Source organism: Petaurus breviceps, unplaced genomic scaffold (assembly GCF_028583685.1).
Source record: "Petaurus breviceps papuanus isolate PSGF00001 unplaced genomic scaffold, PetGlider_PUasm1.0 90721, whole genome shotgun sequence".
Classification (NCBI taxonomy): Eukaryota; Metazoa; Chordata; class Mammalia; order Diprotodontia; family Petauridae; genus Petaurus; species Petaurus breviceps.
The window spans coordinates 5,001,027-5,015,670 of NW_027187322.1; the positions used below are offsets into that span (position 1 = coordinate 5,001,027).

At 45.4% G+C, this 14,644-nt stretch overlaps 1 protein-coding gene across 1 annotated transcript in view; it reads right to left on the minus strand.

Annotated features, from left to right (window-relative positions):
* TESMIN (testis expressed metallothionein like protein) overlaps positions 1–14,644 on the minus strand; it is a 39,538-nt gene that overhangs the window by 8,852 nt on the left and 16,042 nt on the right. Inside the window, exons 6-7 of the mRNA XM_069066098.1 lie at positions 13,634–13,725; positions 5,265–5,336 (exon numbers count right to left, since the gene is read on the minus strand). Of these exons, the coding sequence (XP_068922199.1) occupies positions 5,265–5,336; positions 13,634–13,725 (164 nt within the window). The remainder of the gene's footprint in view (positions 1–5,264; positions 5,337–13,633; positions 13,726–14,644) is intronic.

Here is a 14,644-nt window from a genome sequence, read left to right on the forward strand (position 1 = left end):
TCTCCTCTCCTCTCCTCTCCTATTCTCTCTTCTCTCTCTCTCTCTCTCTCTCTCTCTCTCTCTCTCTCTCTCTCTCTCTCTCTCTCTTCTCTCTCACACACACACACACACACACACTTCTGACCCAAGGAAGGCTTTAGGGCACCACAGAATCCCCAACAGTACAGGACAAGGGCAGAGAGGGCCCAAGAGATCCATAACTTTCATGACCTTCAGGTCATGATTTAATGAGAGGAACTTGGCTTCCTGTCCCCAGCCCAGCCACAATTCCTTCTGTGACATCAGTTTTTCAAACTGTAAAATTAAAACCATGTTGCATTATCTCCAAGGGTTATAAGGATCCAATGCGATGCTGGCTGGATAGTGTTCTATACAAGGGACCATACGTGGTCCTCTGCTTCCCAGCCGCTCAGAGATCTTGACTCCTGCTCTCTCACTCACCTCTTCTATCCAATCAGTTACCAAGTTACTGGTTCATGGAATGTTCAATACCCTGCCCCTGTCCCTGGTTCAGGCCAGTCACTGTAAGAGCCTGGGCTCCCTCCCTGCCTCTTCAATCCAGTCTCCACAGAGCTAGCTGCCAACATATGCTCCTAAAGCACCAGCCTGATCATGTCACATCGCTGCTCAAGAAGTCTCCAGGGCTCCCCACAGCCTTTGACTGAATCACGAGCCCCCCTACCCCACAGTTCCACTCCAGCTTCTCTTTTCAGGCTCCCCCTCAGATAGCCGAGCTCACCGGCTCCTCTTCACATACCCCCTGCCATCTTCCCTGCCCACGCCTTTGCAAAGCTCTTGCCCAGGCCTGGCATATTTTCCCTTCCTCATCTCCATCCCCTTTTCAAGGCTCCAGAGCCACCTCCTCCCAAAAGTCTTCCTGCTCCCTGCCTCCTCCTCATGTACGTATTCTGCATGTGCCTTTAGTTCTCAGCCTGTGAACATTATCTATCCCCTCAAAACTGTACAGTCCAGAAGGCAGGGGCTGTTAGTGCCTGGTATACAGTAGGTGCTTAATTAGCTCTTGGAGCATGTATGATTAAATACTTATTGCACATTGACTTAAGAATCACACAATGTCATCATGGGAAGGAGACTCCTCTAGCCCATTCCCTGGACAATGCCCCTGATGAGTGGTGGCCTCCCTCTGTGTCCTCCTTCGAGGCTGCCCTTGTCCCTCCTTTCAGGCCCATGTAGCCTGGGCCACTGTGGGGCAGCTTTAGCTGTGAGGAGCCCTAGCCTTACTTCCAGCCAGAACGGAAGGGCCTTTGGAGACTAAACGTTCCTCAGGAAGCAATCCTCACTTCACCATCTCTGTATCTGTCCCACATCTGCCCCATCACATCCACAAGGACAGTAGGATAGTATGAGAGATGAGGCCAGGCATAGCTCACAGCAACCTAAATCAGACTCGATAATATCCTAATAACACGTCGTGTATGATGCTATGACACGTGATAGAACATAGAATCCTGCTTGGCTCTGAATTCTGTTAGCACTTCCTGCCTGTACCAGTTAGTCAGTCAACAAACATGTTAGATAAAACACTTACTCTGTACCGGTCTTTCTTGATCTCGACCCTGCCATCCAGTGTTAGCTTTCCCTCTCAACTCTGTCACCTGCAAATTTGTAAGGCCACTTATATCTTCCTGCAAGTGATCGATAAAACAGATCGACAATGGCCATAGTCATGGCCACACCCTCTTCTCTGCTCCAGGTTAATTAGTTTCCATCTGTCCTTAAAATGTGTCAGATTTGAAGGACTTCACTCATGGGTTCCTTGACCCAGATCTGGGGGGCCCTTGGGGGTCCTTGGAGGCCATCTTGTCCAGATCCCCTCAGTCTATAGATGAGACAGAAGGTGACTTTCCCACCCCAAGCCAGTTCAGCACCACCTGTACTACCTCCCTCCAACCCAAGGGAGAGCCAAATGGGGAGGCAAGGGAGAGAAGGAATAAATAATGTACAATGGGTGAAAAATTATTTTCCATTTTCTCCTCTTTTGCTACTTTTTACTATTAAATCTTATGGCTGATTTTTCCACCTAAGAAAATCTGTCTAGAACAAACTCATCTTGGAAAAAAAAAAGAAGGAAATTAATTTAGTCAGTTTGTCCTCTTAAAAATGAAATAAAACAGTGGATAATCAATGAATATGATTGTCATAGAACCTTTCCTTCTTCTCTGTAAGCACTCAACACTCCAATTCTATTAGGACAGTTATGTAAAATCCTTAAAGAAAAAAAGTACCTGCCATAAACATTTGTCCACCTGGAACACAAAGTATGACTCTTTAGACCTAAGGACAGTCTGATTTGTAAAATCTCCAGAGACTCCCTAGTTTGTGCTCAGGCCAGCCTCCTCCCTGCCTCTAATTTCTCCTCTTCCCTCTCCTGCTGCCTGTTTGGCTATTTCATAAAGGGCTGAAGCTCAAGCACACTTATTTGGTTGATGTGACCAGTTACAGTACAAGGTTTATTATGAAATATGTGGAGTTGTTAGTTACAGTGAAGATTTTTAAATTTTGTAGTCATTTTTTTCATATTTCACTCTATTTGCTATCTAAAATAACAATGACATTTAGTCTGGCAATAAATATTTAGGAAGGGAAATAGTTCTTCTATCTGTTTATGTCCATTCAGGATAGTCCTAATTCCTTTAGGCCAGGGGTCTATGACCTTGTTGCTGTTTTTGATACTTGTTTCAATATAATTGGTTTCCTTTTTAAATCTACATGTTTGATTTGGTGCACTTTAAAACATTATTGAGAAAAGGGGTCCATGGGCTTCACCAGAATGCCACCAATGGGGCCCAGGACTCCCTCCCCCAAGGGTTCAGACCCTGCTTTAGACAAGACCCCAAAAGATGCCAGTCCTCACACTATAGTACAATTCTGGAGAAAATCCCTGATGGGAAGCAGGAGGCTGACAAGACCCAGACAAGTTCATCCTTTGATGTCCAGAGGCAGGGCCAAAACGTTAAAGAAAGAGACTGTTGGCGGACTTCCCAGTATCTAACAGGGAAAACTGGAGGAAGACCTTGCTCCTGATTTGAGGCAAAAGGAGGAATAAGATGAAACTGTAACATATGGCTATTCTAACTATGCTACAGCAGCCTGCTAGCTAAAGCCCCCATCTCCTGGCATAAGGGGCAGGGGTGGTTTATCTAAAAAGCTTATATTCAGCCCAGATTTGCTGGGAAGTGACTTCATTGCAGAACCAATTTTTTTTTTCCATGTTACAGTTCAAACGTATACCTAAATAGTCAATGCCCATGAATACAAAGGTCACCCAAACATCCTGAATCTCAGGATAGTCCTGAGAGAACACTGCCCCTCTCTCCTTAAGATGCTCGTTTTTCAAAGTGCTGAGAGACACGTTTTGCAAAGTTTGTTTGGGGCTCTCACCTCAGTTGACTGTAAGATCCTTGAAGGCAGGAACTACTTTGTTTTGTCTCTCCACAAAGCAGAATTCCTTGCACATCATGAGTGCTTAATACATGTCTGCTGAATTGCAATGAAATTGCAATTGCCCAAATGAAAATGATAGCTTCCTATTCAGAAAGTGAACTTTACATTAGATGCTACTATAACCTTCAATCTGGAAGCATCACTATTTAAAAACTTAGGAAAACACAAATTGAAGACACCACAAAACTTGTATTTTGATGCTGGCCCAATGGAGTGTTGAGAATAAATGATTCTTTCTTCAATTTCCTCCTTGGGTTTTAACTGTTCTTTTATTAAACTTGTGTACAATTTATTTGAAACACACAAATCAATTTTTTATAACTTAAAAATATCCACATTTAGTACAAGACAGTCAATGGTAACCATTCTTGCCTCCACCTATGTTCAATAGAGATTCCTTATAGAGCAGAGTAAATATGTTCTAAGTGGAGACACGTTGTTGCCCCATGCGACAGCTCTGCTTGTAGGGGACAGAAGAAGGAGGAAACGGAAAAGAAGGGAGCTTCCTAGGAGTGGTTACCTCAGCCCCTCCCCCCTGGGGAATTCCTTCCTACTGTCTTCCCTGTGATTAAGTTTCTGCCTGACCCCAGCCCCAAAACCCCACAGGGGGCATCCCACTGCCTTTGGATTTCTCTCCTGGATTCCCTAAATAGACCAACTTTGTCCTCCTCTCCTTTCCTCTTCCCCCAGGAGAAGCCCAGTGGGTCACTCACTGACTTTCCCTGACCTGTCTCACTCTTACGAGGCCTCCAAACTTTTCATTCCTTCCATGAATGGACATGCCTTGCATCCACAGAACTTGTGGCATCAATGGCTCAAAATAGCCACATATCTTCAGTCCTAGATTCCAGCATTTCTTATTGCTAATTCCATTTTCAACTAGCAAAAGCTTCGTTAGCAGTGCCTTGTGGGCTTTGGAATTTAGGAAAACAAAGATGGCTAATTCCCCTTTAGCCCAATCCAACACCCCTTGTTCCCTTGCTCTCTTCCCCCCAATGCCCCACTGTTGCACCAAGTAGCTCCCTTTGACTTCTCAAGGAGCTCTGCAAGGGAAAAATTACACAGAGATGTGGTTAGGGTTGCTAGCCATTGGGACCTTTCAGTCCCAAGCTAAAGGCAGGAGGCTGCCCAGGGAAAGAGCTGAGGGCAGGATAGGACAGGGCAGGGCTAGGCAGGCAACAGAAACAAGTCCCGCATGGGGTGGAGCTGTTTTCAGCAGTATTCCAGGCGCACTCCCTATTTCCGCTACACACACACTCTCTCTCTCTCCTTCTGGCCAATATCTGTGTGCCTAACTAGGCATGTTGTCCTACCTCTCTGCTTCCCAGATTCCACAGCTGGCAGCTCTAGGTGGGCAAGGCAAAAATGCCTACTAGTTTTCTAAGAAAGTCCATGCCTAGAGCAAACCATGCCATAAGAGTTTCCATAAACAGATGATGTGAGTGGAGATGTTTTTATAGCTAATGTTCAGCAACGTGCTAGCATCCAGTCCAACATATCTGACGGGTTGATGAACGCTCAATGCGAATGCAAACAAAAGGCTGGGGAAGGTTCCTCCCCTGAGATGCAGGTGATTCAATCCATGCATCGAGTGACAAAGTCAAAGGTGTGCTCACACCTGAATGTGTCTCCCGTTCCCACTGAACATTCAAGGTCCCCTGGTGCACATCAGCCCCATTGCCAAACATCACCACATGTCCACTCCTTGCCAGCCTGGCATTGTCTGGGCTTTTCTCCATTTACTGATTTCTAAACAACCTTATTTCATATTTAATAATGAAGGATTTTTGATTACTTACAATTTCAGACACTGGGACTTGGTACAGTTACATGGCTTTTTAGACTTTGAGTCCCATGAACTAAGAGTTACTCTACAAGGATTAAAAAAGAAAATGTATTCAGATAGTTAGCCTTTTAAAAAGAGAGAAGTCATTAAGCTTCTGGTGTTTTGTCTTGGTGGTGACCAATGTGGAAATTCACAACACCAGAGATTAAAGTTATTGGCAGGTGTCTGATGTGAAATCTAATCTTAGAAAAGGAGAATAGGAGGGATTGAAAAATATCATGATGGAAAGAGTGGACTGGAAATTCAGCATTGTGGCCAAGTAGGAGACTCACTGCTCCCGTCTCAAGGAAGCATTCACAAATTAATGCCATCAGCTGCTTTTGTTCAGACCTCCATTCTAGGTGCTTGTACATTCCTGTATTCATTTTCTATTCTAGGGTAATAAAAACTCTTTTTTTGTGTCTCTCTGGAGAACAAATAAATTGAACGTTTAAATTGAAGAAAGTTAATAAAACAATTATTTTTATGCCAATGATTTGTACTTTTAATATGACCCATTCTAATAAAGCATATTGCACGCACTCTCTGATTTGATCTTTGTGGATTGTCCTTAGGTCAGTCAAGCAATCATCTTCAAGTTAACTTAATAAGCATTTATGAAGCACCCATTATGTACCTGATACTGTACTGGGTGCTGGGCACACAAAGATAAAAAAGAAACAGTTTCTGTTCTTAGAGAGTTTGTATTCTGTTGGTAGAAAACAATATGTATGCAAATAAATATGCAAGTAAGTAAAACAAAGTAATTTGAGGGGAGGGGCAAGCAGTAATTACTGATGCAATCCGGATGGCTTCCTGTAGGAGACAATACAAAAAGGAACTAAGGATGGAGAAGAGCATTCCAGGCATGGCTGGGGCGGGGGTGGGACAGCTTGGGGATCTGTTCATGCAAAGACAGGAGATGTCTTTGGGTTATGAAGAGGGAATATCATGGAGGCTGCAGGCTGCATTTGTAAGGGAGAACATCAATGTGGAAGGACAAGTTGGAGTCAAGTAGTGAAGGGTTTTGAATGTCATTTTAATCCTGGAAGCAATAGTGAGCCATTGATGCTTCCTGAATAAGGGAGTGGCGTGGTCAATTCTGTGCTCTAGGAATGTCACTGGCAGCTGAGCGAGTATGGAAGGGAGTGGGGAGAAAGAGAGGGAGGCCAATCCACCAGCTGCTGCTGCAGTAATCAGGCAGGAGCTGATGAGAGCCTGCCCCAGGGCGGGAACACAGAGAAGGATGAGAGACGTTGATAAAGAAGAACTGACTGGACTTGGTGAGCCATTGTGTGTGTGGGAGGGGTGAGAGAGGGAAGAGAGACTGGATGAGGTCAGTCCGGAGGAGAAGGTTTAGGTCCATTCTAATGCTAATGACCAAGGCTGGCCCCAGAGAAGAGATGAGAAAGTACATCCGTCTCCCTTCTTTTCAGAGGAGGACCAGTCCTGGAGGAGACTCTGCATCCACCTTCAGGCTCATGTGATGGGCTCATTAGTTTGGGGGAACTGCTTCTTTCCTTTGTTATTCTTTGTTAAAGGAGACTGGAGGATACACTCAGATACGGGTGTTATGGGAAATCCAAAGACAGCAATGCGCAATTGGAAGGTGAGGAGCCCTGCTTTGGAAATGGTGAGTTTGAGATCATTCTGGGACTTCCAGGAGGAAATGTCATGTGGTTGGTGATGTGGGTCTGGAGCTCAGGAGAGAGGAAGGCTCAACATGTAGACTTGGGGTCATCTGAAATAAAAATGATGATTTAATCCATTGGAACAGATTACAGACAGAGACAGAGTGACAGAAATGGAGAAAAGGGGAAGGAGAAAGAGAGGAAGGAAGGAGAGAAAAGGTAGGAGTGAAAGGAAGAGGGAGGGAGAGAGGATAGAGGGGGGAGGGAGTATCCTGGGACAGACACCCACAAAAGGGATAGAAAATGGATTATGATCCTTCAAAGGGAACCAAAAAGACCTGGTTAGATGGGTCTAGGAGGAAAACCAGGAGGTCACAGAGGAGTCAAGAAGGACAGGACTAGACCTGGCCGTTGGATCTGGCAACTGAGAGGTCAAAGATTGCAAGTGACTGAGAAGTGAAGGGAGGAAGTGGAGTTTGGCTGACAAGACGGGGTGTCCAGGATGTTGCGGGGTAGATTTGGGCATGTTTGTAGGCAGACTGGAAGGAGCCAGTGGATAAGGAGATACCTAAGAGAGAAGGAGGGTGACTGAAGGCCAATAAAGAAGGGGTTGGATACAATGCACAGGAGAAGGGGCTGGCCTCGATGAACCGTCTGAAGCTGGGGCAAAGGAAAAAAGAATGGGGGTGACATTGATGGGACATAAGGTACAGAGCTGGGGAGTGCAAGACTGGTCTCAGTTTTTTTTTTTTTTCTGGAGAGCATGAGTTGAGGCAGTTTCCAAGAGAGAAACCCCTTGAGGAGGTTTGGAAGAGACCCGGTGCAAGACAGGAGGAGTGAGGGAGAGGGGGGCCCAGGAGTTAGAGTCGTGTGACTGCCTCCAAGGGTACAAGAAGTGATAGTCAGAGCAATTCTGGGCTGAGTACTGGAAAGAGAGGCAGAGAAGAACAAGGGAGGGATGAGCTGGTCACCGGCATGGTTGAGGTGCTGAAGGAAGCATCTGCCTAGGATGGTCTGTCTGGCTGGACTGACATCGCTGGGCCTCAGAGGTAACAGGAGAGTGTGGGAGTGTCTTTGAGGAGGAATGGGCCAATGGCCAGTCCTGGACCAGAGACCGAAAGGACCTGAGAGAAGGGGCATCCAGAGCTGAGTCACATGCAGGGGTGGGCATTAACCCAGGAACCTTCTCTATTGATTCATACCTTGGGCTGTGCAAATCTTGAGGTAAGGGGTTCAACACTTGTTAGTAGCCAAATTTTAAAAAGGAGAGAACAGGTGTTTCCTAAGCAAAATATAGAAGCTGTGAATGTTTGACGTGTTCTTGTATCTACACCTCCTAGCCCAGGGACTTGTACACAATAGGTGCTTAATAAATGGTGGCTAAAATAAATGACGGTGTGTGTGTGTGTGTGTGTGTGTGTGTGTGTGAGAGAGAGAGAGAGAGAGAGAGTTGAGAATAAAGAGAGGCATCACTTTGTAAAATGCATATCGTGACCTCATAAATATGCTATCGTCCAGTAGGCTGATGTCATAGGTGCTGCCCGGCTGGGGTGCCATGTCTTCAGTTGTTTTATGATTCCTCAAATGGCATCTATCCATGAGATCAGTGGAATTCTTTCCATGCTCATCTGGTTGTCATTAGCACCCTAAGCCCTCCACTCTCTCTCTCTCTCTCTTTTTTTGCTTCTTTTTGGAGGGCAATTGGGGTTAAGTGACTTGTCCAATGTCACGCAGCTAGTTTTTGTGTTAAGTGTCTGAGGCCAAATTTGAACTCAGGTCCTCCTGATTCCAGGGCTGGTGCTCTACTCACTGTGCCACTTAGCCACACCAGCCCCTCCACTCTTGCCCCCTGTGGAAGGCGGGGGGGGGGGCTAGTTGTGGCTTTCTATTTTCATTCCAAGGGCACCCTCATGTGCACACCTTTTGATTCTCCTCTCTGGATCAGGGTTCTTAATGGGGATCCATTTTCAGACCTTTGGGATCTGCAAACTTGAATTTGGATGGGAAAAATGCATCTTTATTTAAAACATAATTGGTTGCTCTGATAATTCCATAGATTTCATGCATTTAGAAACCTTCTGAGAAGGATGCCACTGTCTTCACTGGAATGCCGCCCATCAGGAGAGGGACAGGAGATAAGAAAACCAAACCCGGGCACAGGAGAGCTTATAACTGGGTCAGTGCCAGGATCAAGCCAAGGCAGCCAGCATCAGGGGTTCCAGGTCTGTTCAAATAGAATCTCTCTTTGGACTAGAATAGGCAAAGATTGCCTGGTGAGAGTCTCAATGGAAGCACAGGTTTATGTTGTGGAAAAGTAAGGGCCTATCAAGTGGCACCGAAGTGAGGACAATGAACAGGGTGGGGACAAAGGAAATGAAGCGAATGTAACCAAAGTCATATATTGGGGAATCATGGGAGGAAGGACTGGAGAGGAAGGCAGGGATGGAGATCCCCTACCAGGGCCTCACACTGTTGGTAGAACAGGGCACTATTCCATCTCTGCTGCAGATTAGTTTGGAGTTACACAAAAACAGGAGTCAAGGATCTGGACCTGCTGGCTCCCCATAGCCCCACCTTCCCATTGATCTGCACGTGCCCCTAAGGAGTTAAAAGACAGAAATAAAGACCCCCACACCTACCAAAATATTCACAGCCTTGCTCTTCTTGGAGACAAAGCTCAACAAGAGCCCCCCAACACATGAACGGTAAGAAATTCAGAATGTGGGGAGTTCAAAGAAATCAGAAGGGAGGTATGGTCCTTGGAGGAAGTCAGGCACCAAATAAAAGAACAACCGAGACCAAGAAGGGACAATGAAAGGTGCCTACCCCAGCAGAGGGGTGGGGGATGACCAGGGACGAATGGGGCAGACATCATCAGCTATGGACATTCTTTGGGGGTCTTTGCTCAACTTCTGCAAGGGAGGGAGGACTGACCTGGAGGGTGGGAATGTTTACAGAAATGACTGCAATGGAGAGACAAGAGGAATCCATATAACTCACTTTCAAAAAGCTAAACAAATCAAATAGAATTAATAGTAGCATTCCCTTGGAATGTCCACAGCAAACATGGCTTTGGGAGAAGCCAGCCTTCCTGGGGGCAGGGGATGTTTCCTTAGTGTCTTTGTGCCTCCAGTGGCCAGCAAAGCGTCTGGTACCTACCAGGAGTTTCATAAATGCTTGTTGATGGACTGAATGAAAATGGGTTCTTTCCACACTGGGTTAATAAAATTACTCGCCCTCCATGCAGACGGCTTCCCAATCTCCTTGGGTATGCAGTTTCTGCCCTCTCCACATCACCGGCTGCCTGCTCTTTGCCTCTCCTACATTACCCATAAGCATCACAGGGGCTCTAGGCTTCCAGAAGAACCCAGCCCTTCTCCTCACTGTCTTGTTTCTGTCATGGGCATCTTTCTACTCGCCCAAGTTCACAATCTCAAACAACCCTTTCCTTAGGGCCCCCCCCATCAATCTGCCAAGTCTTGGTAAATCTACCTTTGCCACATCTCTTGTCTTTCTTCTCCGTTGTCTTCTCTTTCACAGATGCTGGTGTGGCTGGGTTTGGGAGTCAGGAAGACCTCAGTTCAAATCCATCTACTCAGCAGCAGAGTGACCCCAGGCAAACCACTTGGCTGCTCTCGGCCAGTTTCCTCGTCTGGCCTCCAGGGCCGCCTCCAGCTCTGTACCTATGGCCCTAAGTCAGCATTTCATTGACTCATCACCTCTCACGGGTCACTACTGTGGGTGCCTTCTGACTGGTCACCCTGCTTCCTGCAGGCTCTCCCTTCTCCAGTTCATCCCCCTCACACCCGTCCAAGTGCTATTGCTCTTATACCCAGGTCTGAGCTGCCACTCCCTTGCCCAAGAGGTATCAGTGGCTCCCTATTACCTACAGGACAAAATACAAACTTGTTTAAAGTCCTTCACAACTGCCTCCGACCTGTGTCTCCAGGCTGATGTCACATTCTCTGCATCCCAGTCAATCCAGTCCATGAGTGTCCCATCTCCTCCTGTCTCCCATCACCACTCCCCACCCAGCCTCTGGGAACCTCCAGCTTTCTTCAGGGCTCACCTCAACTGCTGCCTCCTGATTCTAGCAGTACTCTGCTCCAGCCCACAACATCACTTTGGATTTATTCTGTATTTCCTTATCCATTTAAAATGTCGTGCCTCCCCCCTTCTCCCATTAGAATGAAAATTCCTTGAGGGAGAGCAGGCACTGTATCCCGGGCCTATATCCTGGACACTTAATAAATGCTTGTTGAATTGAACCCTTATCACCAGCAACATTCAGATTTGGAGGATCTAACAGTAAGTGACAGATATCAGGGGGGTCGGAGAGGATTTGATAACTCACCGCACACCAAGTCATGCTTTTGGACAGAATTACACCTAAAGTGTCCCACCCACAATAACATTTGTCTGTGCTTTTTGGAGGGCAATTGGGGTTAAGTGACTTGCCCGAGGTCACATGGCTAGTTTTTGTGTTAAGTGTCTGAAGCTGGATTTGAACTCAGGTCCTCCTGACTCCAGGCTCTATTTGCTGCACCACCTAACCTCCCCCTTGTCTATGCTTTTAAGGAAAAATGTTTTCAAAGAAGTTGACTCCAAACTAGCAACACACATCATCACCTTCTTACTGAATATAAGAAGGGAAAAGTGTCAGAATTCAAATCACTGTCTGACAAGGGACTGGAGGCTGTTCAGCCATTTTGGCTGCCTGGGATGTCAAACTATCACTTAAGAAGGTAAGGAACAAAATGGCTGTCCCGGTGAGAAGTAGAGGGCTGCCTCATTCCTTCTCTGGAAATAAAGCTAGACCAGATCATTGTTCTGGACCTGAGCTCACCTGCTTCTAAGCCACCTTTTACATCAGACACTTTTGAATCAGATTGGGCTGAGATAGCTGCTCTTCTGAGGTCCCCATAGCTAGTCTGGCTTCTAGGGGTGAGTAGAACTCATTCGAGAGGCAAATGGATACATTAAATCAAACATATGGTTGGAAATTCAAACATAATTAACTTATCCTCAAACAACTTCCTAAGTCAGCTTCCCAGTTACAAACCCTGACAACACCAGTGGGGAGACGACAACTATGGGATTCCAGCATATTATCAGCATTGTGTAGACATTAAGGGAGTCAGTGTCATCAGGACCATTTCAGTGAAAACAATCTCAAAATCAAGTGACTATCTGCAGCAAAACCAAAGAGAAAAAGAGTCTATATCATACAGCTCCTGAGACATCAGTTAGAAAAGAAAACCTCCTGTGATCTGCACAGTCACTGCCGAGTAAAGAAAAGAGACACAAGAGTTGAAAAAATAAAATATGACGCAGGTTGACATTCCACAAAAACACTTCTGAGCTGTGATGACAGCTGTGTCTGTGTCACCACATGTTCATGAGAAGCACACCACTCACACGCTAGGGAGTGTGGTGTTAAGCCACACTGATTTTGAGAGGACGTGTGTTAAAAGGCCACCATCACTGCAGAGTAGGAATCAGGTTCCCTTACATGTGCTAGACACTGCAATACATGGTGAGAAGGCACTGTCAGCTGAAACAGGAGGAGCAGAAAAGAGCCTTTACACTGCCTTCATTTATAAAACCCAACCATAGTCGGGGGCTCAGACATACTCATCCAAGGTTAGGTTGCTCTAGCCATTTGTGTGGGGTTTGGGACCATCATGTTCAGTCCATTTCCCACCCACATCATGAAGCGAGGATAACTGCCGATGGGGGCTCATTCTCTAACCAAATGTCATCAGCTGACTAAGCACAACCAAAAGGTCATTCTACTGAGATGCATCAGGTAAAGCCAGAGAACCGTCCCATATCTTCAAGACTGTCATTAAATTCTAGAGTTTCATCAGTGACCCCAGTGAAGAAATCACCCAGACTGTGCCTGACATCTGCATCTAAAACCTCTTCTCCTTACACTTACCAATGTCCCAGGTGCAGATAACTGAGGACAGAGACATCGGAATTCCGAGGAAACAGTGATCAGGCCATGGGTCACACGATGCCCCCTTTCAGGCCATTAGGACAGAGCAGGATGTGTGCTAATGGAGAATGTTTAGCCTCCAGCTCCAATGTCCCAGTGTAATGACAGGCCTGCCCAGACCACTCTGCAGGTGGGGACGGCACATCTGAACGTGGACTTGCCAAACACCCTCCAGCTGGCTTCAGGTTTAGTGTTATTAGTGACACCTATGAACCTTATCTATACATGACAAGAGAATGTCACAGTTATATGATGAGCAACAATAACACAGCCCATCAATTGCCACCCAGTGAGTGATCATAAGCTACCAGGGCAGAAAAGGCATTCTAACTGGCATTCTCAAGGAATCAGGACCGTTTGTGAATGAGGAGAGACAGCTGCCACTGAACTGCATTAATAAATTGTAAAAACCAGAGGGGGTCCTTGTGAGCTAAAATAAAACCAAAAACAGAGTCACCACAAATAGCACAAAGTCACATGATAATGACAATGACTGATAATTAGTGTGGAACAAATACAGGTCACACCCATGAACCTTTCTAACCACGTACACCGATGTGCGAGCAACTGGAGGGCAGCGTCTTTTAATGCAAAGACAATTTGGGGGTCAAGTCTCAAAGGTTCAACTACAAAGTACATTTTATATTGCCACAGAGATAAATCATATCCTCTTATATTAAAATAACTTTCTATTGTTTTTTAAATCCTTACCCAGCTAAAGTTATTTTTGCTGGCCCTTGAAGATTTGATCCTGAAGGGAAGGAGGCTCCGTTAACTACAGATGATAAGGCACCATTATCAAGCTGTTCAAAAGGAAAGGCAAGAATTTTACAAATTAAAATGTTGATTTTTTAAGGAATGCCGATCGGGGAGCCTCTGGGCAAAAAGCATTCATTTTGCTGGAAGTTTATGTGTTTGCTCTCTTCCTCAATAATCATTTGGTGTCCGTTAAGCTTCATGGAGCTCTTTTCTATACATGGAGATGATGGTGCTGTCCCAGTGCTAGACTAGGTGCCCTGGGGCTGTTGGTCTGGCAACAGCTCAAGTTTGGGTTTGAACCTAGAGGTGTGAAGCAATGAATGCAGTGTATGAAATTATCTGAAGCACCAGAGCAATGAGTCCAGAAGCATCATCTACCACAATCTATTTCTGATAGAATTAAATCAACTGTCTGCCCCCTTCCTGGCGCCCCCCCCCCCAAGTATTTACTTAATGCTTTGGCTGTGACCTTGATAGAGGAATGGATGGAAATGTACTCCAGTAAATAGCCCAAAATATATGTGTCATTATCAGCATTTTGAGAAGTCTTCATATCTAAACCTTTACACTGGCAAGACTTTTTCAAATAAAACTTTTTTTTTTTTAATCCAACAAACATTTTCCATTTAAGTTTCCCATGTTCAGGGACAAATTAGCCAGTTTTCTCTTTACTTCTTCCTTTGCCATTACATTGTTCATTAGATCCACAGTCAGTACCCAAGGAGAGAGTAAAGTAAAATTTACATTTTTCTTTCTTTTTTTTTTTTAATGAGTAGCTCTAATCAAAGGATTTGGGGAGTACAGTTAAAAACTATTAGCTAAAAGCTAGTCTTTGAATCATTTGTTGATTTTAGTTACCACATTAGCCATTTTCTTCCTAAACATCAATAATTAAACCTGAGTGTATTTAAGGAGCATTTGCATGGGCTGAAAATAGATTCTTATGCTTCTTCCTTTTCTGTG